We start from the raw sequence: 12,193 nt of genomic DNA on the forward strand, positions 1-12,193 counted from the left end.
TGCTGGGGGCTAGCTGACTTGAGGTTGGGGGAGGATTTAGGGCAGTTGGGAGTGGGTAGGAACAGGGCCAAGAGCCTGGGGGAAGCTACTGGGAGCTGGGCCAGGGAAATGGGGAGTCAGGAAGTGGGGAGGGGGAGCCCTGGGGGGAATGGAGGCGGATTGGCTGTTCTGGGCTTTGGAGGGGGTGGGTCGTGGTAACTCAGGAGCAGGGAGCTTGAAGGAGAGGAGTGTTAAGGGAGGGGAGGTGCTACCCTGGATCCTCCTTCTATAAAAGGAAAAGTCATTAACCCCTCCTGCCTTCCGCTCTGCCGGCTCCTGTGCCCATTCTAAGCAGACCCGTCCTACCTCTCGGCAGTAAACTCCCTGATCACTGTCTCCGCGCCTGTGGCACGTCCCTGCAGCCTTTTCTCTCTCTCAGTGCTGAGTCCCGTCCTGAGCCAAGTCCAGCCGCCTCCTTCCTTTGTTCTGCCCTCTTGCTGCTTCCTTACCTGTTGCCCACGGTCTTTCCCTGGCAGTTCACTCAGCTGCCTCAGCTCTGGAAACCAGCCTCTAGGGGCAGAGGGCAGCGCGAGGAAGCCCTGAGAAAAGGGAGGCCATGCCAGGTTAGAGAATGGAAGAGAGAATTCTCCCGGGACCATGGCCTTTCTGTGCGTGTTGACCAGGCCCCTTTCCCTTACTTCCTACCCCTCTTGGGGCTCTGTCCCACCAAAAAGGGAAAGAGACAGCTGAGAGCCGACCGTGGGGTTTGGGGAAAGGCTACGTCATCAGCTGGCCCTGTGCCTGGGATCCATCCGGCTGCTAGAGATTCCCCTCCCCTGGGCAAGTCCCATTTTTTTTTTTTTTTTTAAGGAAAACAAAAACTAGGATTTTTGGGAAGCAATGAAACACCCATCTGAGTCCTACCAACAGAGCTCCTGGCTGAATGGCTTATAGCTCAGCCAATCGCAGAAGCTCAGGACGCTTAAAAGAGCCGGCGCGGAGAGAGGCTGGGAAGAGCCCACGGGGAGACCCCCAGACACATAGACACGGGCGAGCGCGAGAGGAGGAGAGAGACAGAGACAAAGGCACAGCAGAAGGAGCCAGAGACAGGACAGGCACAGAGGCAAAGCCAGACAGTTTGAGGAAGCCCAGAAGGAGAGGCCAGAGAAGCTGCAGAAGACAGGGGCAGGGAGCGACAAAGACCCAGGAGAGGAGAGTTTGGAAGAGCCAGGCCACTCGGCGCCTCTCCTGAGCCTGGGGGCCAAGTTTTCGCCATCTCCTCTGAAGGTCCCCAGCCCCTCTGAAAACTCTGCCTCTGAGCCTGGCACAAGTCCAAGCCCCCAGGCTGTAGAGAGGAGCTTTCCAAAGCCAGGGCAGGGAGAACTGGGTGCCCAGACGGCCTCAATCCCTCGCAGCTGCGGCACCAGTGCCATGTCCCGGACAGACTGGCATCCCAGGAGGAGCTTGGCGCGGTGCTGGCTGTGGGGGGTCCACGCCCGCCCAATGCTCCCCACTGTGCCCAACTGTCGGCCAGTGGGACAACTGCTGCTGCTGCTGCTGCCGCTGGCCTCCCTCCTGCCCTCGGCCCGGCTGGCCAGCCCCCTCCCCCGGGAGGAGGAGATCGTGTTTCCAGAGAAGCTCAATGGTAGCGTCCTGCCCGGTTCGGGCGCTCCTGCCAGGCTTCTGTACCGCTTGCCAGCCTTTGGGGAGACGCTGCTTCTAGAGCTGGAGCAGGACCCCGGCGTGCGGGTCGAGGGGCTGACGGTGCAGTACCTGGGCCAAGCACCGGAGCTGCTGGGAGGGGCCGAGCCAGGCACCTACCTCACCGGCACTGTCAACGGAGATCCGGAGTCGGTGGCATCTCTGCACTGGGATGGGGGAGCCCTGTTAGGGGTGCTGCAGTATCGGGGGACTGAACTCCACATCCAGCCCCTGGAGGGAGGCACCCTTAACTCTGCCGGGGGCCCTGGGGCTCACATCCTCCGCCGGAAGAGTCCTGCTAGCAGCCAGGGCCCCATGTGCAACGTCAAGGCTCCTCCCGGGAATCCCAGCCCCAGCCCTCGAAGAGCCAAGGTAGGCAGCCGTGGAGTCTGTGTCCTGCAGCCACTCCCGCCATGTCTGTCCTACTGACCCCTATTCACCCTCTCCCCACCCACTTCCACTGCTGGCCGTGCTGCTTCTTCCCTGCCTTCTGCCTGCCTCTCCTCTCTCCGCTAGCCTCCTCTCTCGGGAAGGCTCTGGATGCTCCCTGCCCCAGCCCTTCTCCTGGCCAGGCTGCTGACACCCAGGAGGGTTCCCAGAGGTGGGTCAGAGACTCTCTGCTGGGAAGGGGCACCCCTCTGCCCAGCCCAGCCCTGCTTGGCCAAGGCACTCTCCTGGAGCCATCTCCTGCCAGAAAGCTCTCCCAACAGCCCCCTGGGCCTTGACTCTTTTCTGTGCCCCAAATTTGATTTTTGCCCCCACTGCCGGCTAAAGGACTGAGGTTTGAAGCCCCAGGGACTGGCCTCTGGCTTCTGGCGCTGTCTTCCAAATAGTTCTGGCAAACTGCAAAGTAGGGCAAAAGCAGACGGGGAGGAAAGACAGCCCGCGCGCCCTGCCCCGTCCCCTTCCCACGCTGTGCACTGGCTGCAGGGCTGCGGCCGCCGAGCTCCATCCTTCCCCCCCTCCCACTGCCGGCCTCCCCCTTCTTCCCTCCCTCCCTCCCTCTCTCGCTTTAATCCAGACCAGCCGCTGTCCCTCCACACCCGCCACGCCGAGATCTGGCCCCGGCCCTAGCTGCTGACTGAATTGTTCCTCCAACCACACAGGGCAGACACGTTGCAGCCCGGCCCTCCAGCTCCAGGCCTGCGGGCCCGAGCACTCCGGCCTGGGGGACCCCAGAGCCCCTCCCAGAGGCAGTCCCTGCTGCTTTTCACCTCTGGGGCTCCCGTGCGGCCCTGCCCTGGGACGTGGCATCCCGCTTCCCCTCCCCTCCTTAGAACCAACAGCTGATTTCTTTGAGTTACCACAAAAGCCCTGGAACTTGGGGTGGGGGTGGGGAGGGCCCAACCAAGACCCATCAGGAATCCCCGGGGGTGTGTGGGGCCCAGCTGGCTCTGCTGAGTTGCAGACCCAGAAAGCAGGGGCGGGGGAGAGGAGCCGCGGGTCTGGGAGGCTCTCTCAGGATGCTCCCCTCCGCTCTCCCCATCTAGCGCTTCGCTTCGCTGAGTAGATTTGTGGAGACCCTGGTCGTGGCGGACGACAAGATGGCAGCGTTTCACGGTGCAGGGCTGAAGCGTTACCTGCTGACGGTCATGGCCGCCGCCGCCAAGGCCTTCAAGCACCCCAGCATCCGCAACCCAGTCAACTTGGTGGTGACGCGGCTCGTGATTCTGGGACCGGGCGAGGAAGGGCCTCAGGTGGGACCCAGTGCCGCCCAGACCCTGCGCAGCTTCTGCGCCTGGCAGCGGGGACTCAACACCCCCGAGGACTCGGACCCTGACCACTTTGACACGGCCATCCTGTTCACCCGACAGGTGAGGTCCCAGTCCGCTCCAAGAAGCCCCTTGTGTCCGCTGTGCTGGAAACGGTGCCCCTGGAGGGGTTCCACGGGGCACCCGGCCCCGGCCACACTGCCCGTATGCCATCCGGGTCCCAACGGCGCTGGCTACTCGGGGCCCAGGTTCCCCATGAAGCTAAATCTTGTCCCAGCGGACCCGGGGTTCTCGGTTCCTCATGCTCCTTCTATGCTACCTCCCCACAGGACCTGTGTGGGGTCTCCACCTGCGACACTCTGGGCATGGCTGACGTGGGCACTGTGTGTGACCCGGCTCGGAGCTGTGCTATCGTGGAGGACGACGGGCTCCAGTCGGCCTTCACTGCTGCTCACGAACTGGGTAACGTGGGAGTGGGGCTGCGGGGCAACAGGGCAGCCTGGGACAGCCGTCGGGGCAGGGGAAGGGGACAGTTAGCTCACTGGAGGGCGGAAGGGGTCACAGAGTGATTCTTCCTCCTGCCCAGGCCTAGCTCCATGGCCATTAACTTTTTCTGCTGTGCGTGTAGACATTTAGATTTTTTTGATTGAATGAGATAGTGTGCGGAAACTTACCGTGAGCGCTGTGTGTGCGCGCGCATGTCTGGGGAGGGCACCCTATCGAAAGAGATGTTATTGAGGAGGGTCAGTGATGGAGTGGCTGGGTTCGGGGTTAGGTACGCTGGCGACAAAGGAAAAGAGGGTCGGGAGGTGCCCTGCATATGTTTTTTGGGGAAGGGGAGACAGCTGTGGGAGCTCCAGACTGGAGCCCCAGAAGGAGATGGGGGGCAGTGTGGGTGGGGTAGGGAATGGATCTGACCATCCACAGCTGCACCCAGGTTATTCTGGTCTTGAAGCCCCCTGAGGGCACAGAGATGGGACCCTGCAACCCTAGCAAGGCCTCTGCTGTCACAGGTCACGTCTTCAACATGCTCCATGACAACTCAAAACCATGCGTCGGTCTGAATGGGCCTGGGAGCACCTCCCGCCACGTCATGGCTCCTGTGATGGCCCACGTGGACCCCGAGGAGCCCTGGTCGCCCTGCAGTGCCCGCTTCATCACTGACTTCCTGGACAACGGCTACGGTAAGCAGATGGCAGCCCCCTGCCCCGGGCAGCACCCCGTCCCTGCTCCCTGCACTGTGTTTTCTCTTCTGCCACATTCTGCTCGGGCCAGACTGCCTGCCTCCAGTGGGTTTCCTCTGCAGTGAGGGATGGGGTGAGAAATGCTTCTGTCTTTGTGTGGTTCCCACTTCCTCTAGCTTAAATAGTACAGCCAAGAGAGGCAACTTTTGGTGCTATAGAATGAGATCTGACCTTTTAAGGGTCAGAACCTTTCACACGAGAACAAGCTGGCTGGGAAAGGAGTAATTGCCCGTCGCTGGAGGTGTGCAAGCCTGGCAGCGTGGCCACTTCTGGGCAGGGCTGCGGAGACTAAGTCAACTCAGGAGGTCTGTGGTCGGTTAGAAGAGGTCGGAAGACTTAGCGCTTCGGGTTCCCAGTCTGATTCTGTTCCTAGACAAGTGTAGATGTGTGAGTGTGAGCTTCGTGTGGCTGGTCGGTAAAGCCAGCGTGAAACGATCACCACCTTGGAGCTGCTCTCCGTGGTTAATGAGGAAGGCTGGTCAGGCATTTAACCAATGCTCATTACGTAATAAGCACCCAATACGTTGTATCAGCTATTCACAACCTTTTCCAGTGCAAGGATTTGAATTCTAGGATCCATCAGGCCCCAGGGAGTCCCCATTTTCAGCTAGCAGTCTAGAATGTTCCCTCAGCCCATTGCTAACTTCCTGCCCCATCTCCTCCCCAGGGCACTGTCTCTTAGACAAGCCAGCGGCTCCCCTGCATCTGCCTGTGACTTTCCCTGGCAAGGACTATGACGCCGATCGCCAGTGCCAGCTGACCTTTGGGCCCGATTCACGCCATTGTCCCCAGCTGCCACCGCCCTGTGCTGCTCTCTGGTGCTCCGGCCATCTCAACGGCCATGCCATGTGCCAGACCAAGCACTCACCCTGGGCTGACGGCACCCCCTGCGGGCCAGCGCAGGCCTGCATGGGGGGCCGCTGCCTCCACGCGGACCAGCTGCAGGACTTCAATGTGAGATCCCGCACCAGGGACGCAGCAGAGGGTCTGAAGGACTGGGGCCGGCCCTGACCCAGAGAGAGGGTATTGATCCCGCCCCTCCATTCTGTGCTTCTGCAGATCCCCCAGGCTGGTGGCTGGGGCCCCTGGGGGTCATGGGGCGACTGCTCTCGGAGCTGCGGCGGTGGCGTCCAGTTCTCGTCCCGGGACTGCACGCGGCCGGTCCCCCGGAATGGCGGCAAGTACTGCGAGGGTCGCCGCACCCGCTTCCGTTCCTGCAACACCCAGGACTGCCCAACGGGCTCAGGTGAGGAGCGGGAGGGGCAGAAACCATTAGGAAGGGATGCTGGTAGAGCAGGACTTATGGTCCCTGGAGCGGGGCGGAGTGGGGGGACAGTCCCTGCTGTTGAGGGGAGTAACTTCATCCTTCGGGAACCTTCTCTGGCGGTCTGCAGGGGAGAGAGGTGCCAGGCTGTCTAGAGCTCTGAGGGGCTTAGGTGGAGGGGCTCACGGGGAATGTCGTGAGCAAAGAGGACCCTGACTGCCGGTTTCACCCCCTACAGCACTGACCTTCCGTGACGAGCAGTGTGCCGCTTTCAACCACCGCACTGACCTCTTCAAGAGCTTCCCGGGGCCCATGGACTGGGTCCCTCGCTACACGGGGGTAGCCCCCCGGGACCAGTGCAAGCTCACCTGCCAGGCCCGGGCCCTGGGCTATTACTACGTGTTGGAACCACGGGTGAGGACCAGGTGCCCCTGGGCCCTGGCTGTGCTCACTGTCCCGAAGCCTCCTGCTCTCTGATGGCAAAGACCCTCCCGCGGCCGTTCCAGGCCTGCCCAGGGTCCACTCACACTTTCCCATCCGCAGATATTTAGAAACCAGGCCCCAGACTCTGGATCAGTTCCCAGTCAGGCAGCTCCAGCCCGTCCCCTTTCCTTTGGGTTCGTTTTCTCTCTCTTCTGTCTCCCAGGTCCCCTCTCTCTATTGCCTGAGAACAGATGTGGCCTTCTGGGCAAGTCTTTGACCCCCTTTCTGTGGGCCTCCTCTGTCACTTACATGGGTGGCCTCGTCCGGCTCATGGGAGGCCGGACGCTCACTGGACAGGGGTCTTGGAGACTGTGGCGTCCCTGCACCCCTTCTCTGGGAGAGGGCGGCTTGTGAAAGCCCAAAGAACGCGCCCTCGAAGAGGTTTTGGCTCTCCCCTGGGCAGCATTCTTGCTCGTCGGCCGCCCTCTAGCGGCCGTCCGAGTCGCTACCATCAAGGTTCCCGGCTGGTGCTGAGACTCAGACCTGCCCATTTCCCTCGTGGCCCCTTTGCTTGCCAGCGGGCTCATCTTTGGGAGAGTCTCTTCATCTTTCTAAACCAGTGTTCTGTGTCTAGAAACCTCCAACAGTGTGTGAGATCTATATTCTAGTTTATAAGGCACTGCCCGATTACGAGGGAGTCTTCTGGAAATGGTGGCTTTTATAATTAGTATCATTAGGATTAGTCCCCCTTCACAGGGCTGGGACTCTCCCCACACCCCATCTTCGTTCCCTCCCACCCAGCCTTTCTGACGTCCCCTCCTGGGTGGGATGTGGGTCTGGTCTGGCTCACAAACCCCTCCTGACTAAGGAAGAACCCTTTGCATCGCTCCTTCTCTTGGCAGGTGGTAGATGGGACTCCCTGTTCCCCGGACAGCTCGTCGGTCTGTGTCCAGGGCCGCTGTATCCACGCAGGCTGTGACCGTGTCATTGGCTCCAAAAAGAAGTTTGACAAGTGCATGGTGTGCGGTGGGGATGGTTCCAGCTGCAGTAAACAGTCTGGCTCCTTCAGAAAATTCAGGTTCATTCACTATTGATTTCCTCCTTCCTGGTCCTTTTGGGGTACGGAGGTGAACTTGACATTGTCTGCCCTCTCAGAGAGCTGACAGTCCAGTGAGGGAGAGGGATGAGTAAGGAGTTAGAGCACAGCGTCCCATGTGTTCAACAGGCAGCTTGGCGCTGCTGCGACGGCCCTGGTGGGCCTGAGGGAGTGATTCCTGGGGAGGGGTGACTTGCTCCTGGAGGGAGAGTGGGAACTGGACCGGCTGGGAAGAGGTGGGCTCAGAAGGGCACCTCGGTCAGGGGTCTAGAGGGGGGAGGGAGGAGGTCGCATTGGCAAGGAGCTCAGATCCAGGCCGGATACCTCATGTAGGTTTGGGGAGACCGCCTCTGCACACACAGACTCACACACAATCGTACAAGCGGCTCAGAAAGGCTGAGGAGATTCGGGAAGATGCTGAGCAACACCCCCCCCCCTTCTCTTTCCGCTCAGGTATGGATACAACAACGTGGTCACTATCCCTGCGGGGGCCACACATATCCTGGTCCGGCAGCAGGGGTCCCCTGAGGTCCGCAGTCTCTATCTGGCCCTGAAGCTTCCAGATGGCTCCTACGCCCTCAATGGAGAGTACACGCTACTGCCCTCGCCCACGGACGTGGTCCTGCCCGGGGGCGTCAGCCTCCGCTACAGCGGGGCCACGGCAGCCTCGGAGACGCTGGCCGGCCATGGGCCGCTGGCCCAGCCACTCACGCTGCAGGTCCTGGTGGCCGGCAACCCCCAGAACGCTCGCCTGCGCTACAGCTTCTTCGTGCCCCGACCAGCGCCGGCCACACCGCGCCCCCCTCCGCAGGACTGGCTGCACCGCAAGGCTCAGATTCTGGAGATCCTCCGGCGGCGCCCCTGGGCGGGCAGGAAATAACCTCATCCTCCCCGCTGCCCTTGCCGGGCACCGGGGCCTCGGACTGAGTTGGCAGAAAGACGGGGCCTCCGCGGCTGCCTCCTGGAGACACGCGGACACGCAGACACCGTGGGGAGGGGCGGAGAGCATGAGGCCCGTGCTCCTCCCCGCCCCCCGACGCGCAGGCTGGCCCTGCCCTGATTTCCTGCCCTGGACGGCAGGGACCGGTGGTGGATGGAAGGGGCTGGGACACTGTCCGCATCTACACTGCCCCCTCTGCCCTGCTGGTCACGGGAGGGAGGGGGAAGCCAGTGGGGAAGGGGGCCGGGGAGCCGTTGTATTTATTTAGTATTTATTCACTTTTATTTAGCACCAGGGAAGGGGATGAGGACTAGGGTCCTGGGAAAAACGACTTCCACCCCCTCATAGCCCACACCCTGGCTAGGAAATCCAGGGTGGTGGTGATAGGCATAACTGATCTGTGTGTGTGCGCGTGTGCGTGTGTGTGTGTGTGTGGGTGGGTTCAGGTATGAAGTACATCCCGCCCTTGCTTTCCTCTCCCTGAATTCTGCTTTCTGGGAAAGGAAGAGTCAAGGGTATGATAGACCTTCAGGGAGTAAGGGATTATCATATTTTTAAAATATCTATTGACTTCTGCTATTTATGTGCTCCTTTTGGACTCGGACAGAGGTGGATTGCACCATGGCTCTCCGTCTCTGAACATTAGTTTCCTCGTTTGCCAATAACAATACCTCCCGTGGAAATGTGTTGTGAGGCCTGAATAATGTCAATAAAGATGTCAATAAAGAACTGCATGATGCCTGGCCCTGGGTCAGTGTCCAATGCGGGGCGGCCGCCCTTGGTTAGCGCGGGGCCCACGTTGCTGCCTGTGGGGTTTGCCGCGCCCCGAAGGTGAAAAGCTCTTGCCAGTCGTACCTGCCCTCGCCCCCAGGCCAAATTTCTCTGGTTGGCAGACTGCTGTCCTGGATTCTCAGGAAGGATCGGAGACAGGACAGTCGCGTCCCTGATCACCGGAGACTTCCCACCAACAGAATGTCATAGACCCTTGGCTCTAAGCACAGCTGACCAGAACAAGGAGGCACAAAGAAAACAGGACTGGCTCTGTCCAAGCCACCGGACACTTAGTAATGAGAGCTCTTGGGGGGCCCCTGAGGCCGTCATCGTCCTCAGAGGGGGAGTGCTGGACAAGGGAGCCCGTGAGTCTGAGTCTGAGCTGGGGCTCAGTGTCTGACTGGCCATGGTGTTGGGGGAGTCACTGATGCTGAGCTGTGGGGGGCTCGTATGTGTAAGGGGCTACTGATGCCTGTCCCCACCAGTTTGTTCTGGGAACAAATGATACCGTATTTTCAAAATAGTAAAGGCTGAACCACGTGAGAAGTTACCCCTATGACTACTGAGTGATTGGGACGGGCGCCCGGAATCCACCAGTGTCGACACAGCTCGCTTCTCTGCAGCTGTGAGGTTAGAGCGGGATTTAATATAGAAGAGCAGGACCCAGGTGGGCGGGGGCGGGGGTCGTCCAATGGGTCACGAAAACGACTCGGGGGCGCGTCTCTGGTGGCGGGGAGCTGGGCGTTCACGGGAGGTGGCACACTTGACCGGAGGACGGGACACGTGACAGAGCTCAGCCTTTCTTTCTGAGCAGGCGACGTCCATTGGCCATCCTGCGTGGCTCGTGAAGGCCACGGGGTTGGGAAAGGGCGGCGGGTGGACCCCAGGACAACAGCAGTCAGTTGGGGGGCACTGTGGGGGTTGGAGAAGGGCCTGGATGGGGAGGTGAGGGAGGAACCGTGGGTAAAGACGACATTGGGGTGGGTGCAAGAGGGGAGACTGGGGAGCTCGAGGCACCGCACGTGGGGGCCGTAGCTCCTCCAGACATTCTTGGGTTGTGGAGCTGGGGCAGAGGCTCGGGGCAGAGGCTCGAGGCAGGCCGTGGAGGTTGCGGTTGTGTGCCCTGGGGCTGGGCTTTGCTCCCCGAGGGCTGTGCCAGGCGGTGCCTCACACTTACCAGCGCCCGCTGGGTGCCTCCTCCCTCGGCTGCTGCAAGAACAGGGCCTTCCTGCTGCTTGGTGCCTGTCTTTCCCTCCTGGCCTCCTACCGCCAGCCTGGAGGAGGTGTAACTGGGAGTCGGAGCCAAGGTCAGAGTGCTCTTCCGCTGCTTCATCTAGCTAGCAAAGCTGGGCCAAGAGCGTGTTTTGCAGGTCAAAGGACTATGAGCTCACGGGGCAGGCAATAAGCCGAGCTCTGTGCCAGGTGCATGCAAGGTACAGACGCAGACAAGGCGGGACTGAAGGACCTCGCTGCGCCGGGGAGGGTGCGCGCTGCGCCCCCGCGAAGACAAGCAGTGGGATGATGCAAAGAAAGGCACGGTGAGGCCCAGATGGACCGTGCAGAGGCTGAGCCCAAGCCCAGGCTTAGTGGCCATGAGGGCTAAGGAGGGTGAGTGTCCGCGGGGCTGAGGAATGGGTCACCCCGATGGCCTTCCTGTCTTCCCATCGGGCTGGTGGTAACTCATGCCTCATAAATCACTTTCATGTGTATTATTCTAACCAGAAGCTCTTCACTCACTGAGTAGGGTTCTGACCGGCATCACATTTTTCCCAGAAAGGGATTGAGTGGCCATGTCTGTGACGGAGTGTGTGTGGGAGAGGAGGACAGAGAGAGTTAACGCCCCAGAGAGAAGGGACAGGCATCACAGCCCTCCATCCCAGGCAAGGCCTGATCCCTTTCCGGAATGCTCTCCCCCATACCAGCCTTCCCGTAGCCGGGCTCTAGATGCTGCCTCATATCCTGAACCCAGAGGTCCAACAAGTTGCTGCTAGGGTTGGGGGACTTCATGCCTCCCTGCGAGAGCCACAGTGAATGCCGCCTCCCCAGTCGGCCTACCCCTTGCCTTCTTGGGCCAGTGCTGGCGTGTGGGTGTGTGATCAGGAGGAGAAGCAGGAGCAACAGGAAGGAAGCAGGCACTGAGACCGTCCAAGTATCTGGTCTTAAAGGGGAAAAGAGGGCACAACGGTGAGCCGAAGAGAGACCAGTCATGGAGTGCGCGGGGCGCCGTGAGCGGCCTGTCTCTGGGGACGTTCATGCAGAGTTTGGACAACCATTCTACGGGGTGCTGAGTGTTGTGCGTGTGTTTGGGGTGGGGAGGTTGACAATAACCGTGAGCCGAGCCGATTTCTCTAAGCTCTTTCTGCCCCTCAGATTCTCTGCCTCTGCGGGTAGAGCAGAGGAAATCTGGGCATTTGCTCAACCTCTATTTTTCGTGGTGGGGGTGGGAAAGCCAGGTTTCGGGATGAGCTACTCATGTGCACCGCCACTCCATCCCTAACTCCACTTCCTTAATCTCCACGTAGTATCACAGTAGTGTGTCTTCTGAAATACCAGATCGATGGCAAGTAACAAGTACCAGTGTCTCATTGGTCAGGGCTTGGAGGGAAAGAAGCGGGGAAGAGAGTGAAATTTAATGAATTCATATTTTGTTGGCTAAGAGAATGCTTCTGAACCAACTGAATACTTTCCCCATTGACTGTTGCTAGCAGGGAAGCCAAAATCATTGGCAACAAGACTTAACCAGCAGACAGTTGAGGGAAACCACCAGTTCTAAAAATCTTCAGAGAAAGGCTGGGGGAACAGGGTGGGGGGTCGAGGAGGGGGCTGGGAGCAACAATACTGAACAATTTCCCCAGAAAGGACCTTATATAGGGACAGGTGCAGAGTACTTAGGTAGCCTTAGGAAGGAAAGGGCGGGGAGGGGGGGGGTACATTTAAGTCATCCCTCAAAGCCTTTGGGAAACCAACAGTAGACCTTAGAAACCCAGTAATACACGAGTCCACACACAGTCACACACTTGGACATACGCCCATCCAACTTCACAAACATACACCAGCACATTC

General features: G+C 60.0%; 1 protein-coding gene across 1 annotated transcript; it reads left to right on the forward strand.

Moving 5' to 3' along the window:
- Positions 1–9,081, forward strand: ADAMTS4 (ADAM metallopeptidase with thrombospondin type 1 motif 4). The gene is made up of 9 exons (XM_032317964.1): positions 1–2,052; positions 3,171–3,494; positions 3,722–3,854; positions 4,406–4,576; positions 5,304–5,590; positions 5,696–5,882; positions 6,139–6,314; positions 7,226–7,401; positions 7,873–9,081. Exons 1-9 carry the CDS (start codon positions 1,411–1,413, stop codon positions 8,297–8,299), a joined length of 2,523 nt encoding a protein of 840 aa, XP_032173855.1. The 5' UTR covers positions 1–1,410; the 3' UTR covers positions 8,300–9,081.
- Positions 9,082–12,193: the final 3,112 nt, after the last annotated feature.

This window comes from Mustela erminea, chromosome 17 (assembly GCF_009829155.1).
Source record: "Mustela erminea isolate mMusErm1 chromosome 17, mMusErm1.Pri, whole genome shotgun sequence".
Classification (NCBI taxonomy): domain Eukaryota; kingdom Metazoa; phylum Chordata; class Mammalia; order Carnivora; family Mustelidae; genus Mustela; species Mustela erminea.

What these genes read in the sequence shown, in the direction of transcription:
- ADAMTS4 (XM_032317964.1), top strand. Translation starts at nt 1,411, where the DNA reads ATGTCCCGGACAGACTGGCATCCCAGGAGGAGCTTGGCGCGGTGCTGG. An exon ending in ACTACGTGTTGGAACCACGG is followed by an intron (nt 6,315 to 7,225) that starts GTGAGGACCAGG and finishes TTCTCTTGGCAG; the next exon opens with GTGGTAGATGGGACTCCCTG. An exon ending in GGCTCCTTCAGAAAATTCAG is followed by an intron (nt 7,402 to 7,872) that starts GTTCATTCACTA and finishes CTTTCCGCTCAG; the next exon opens with GTATGGATACAACAACGTGG.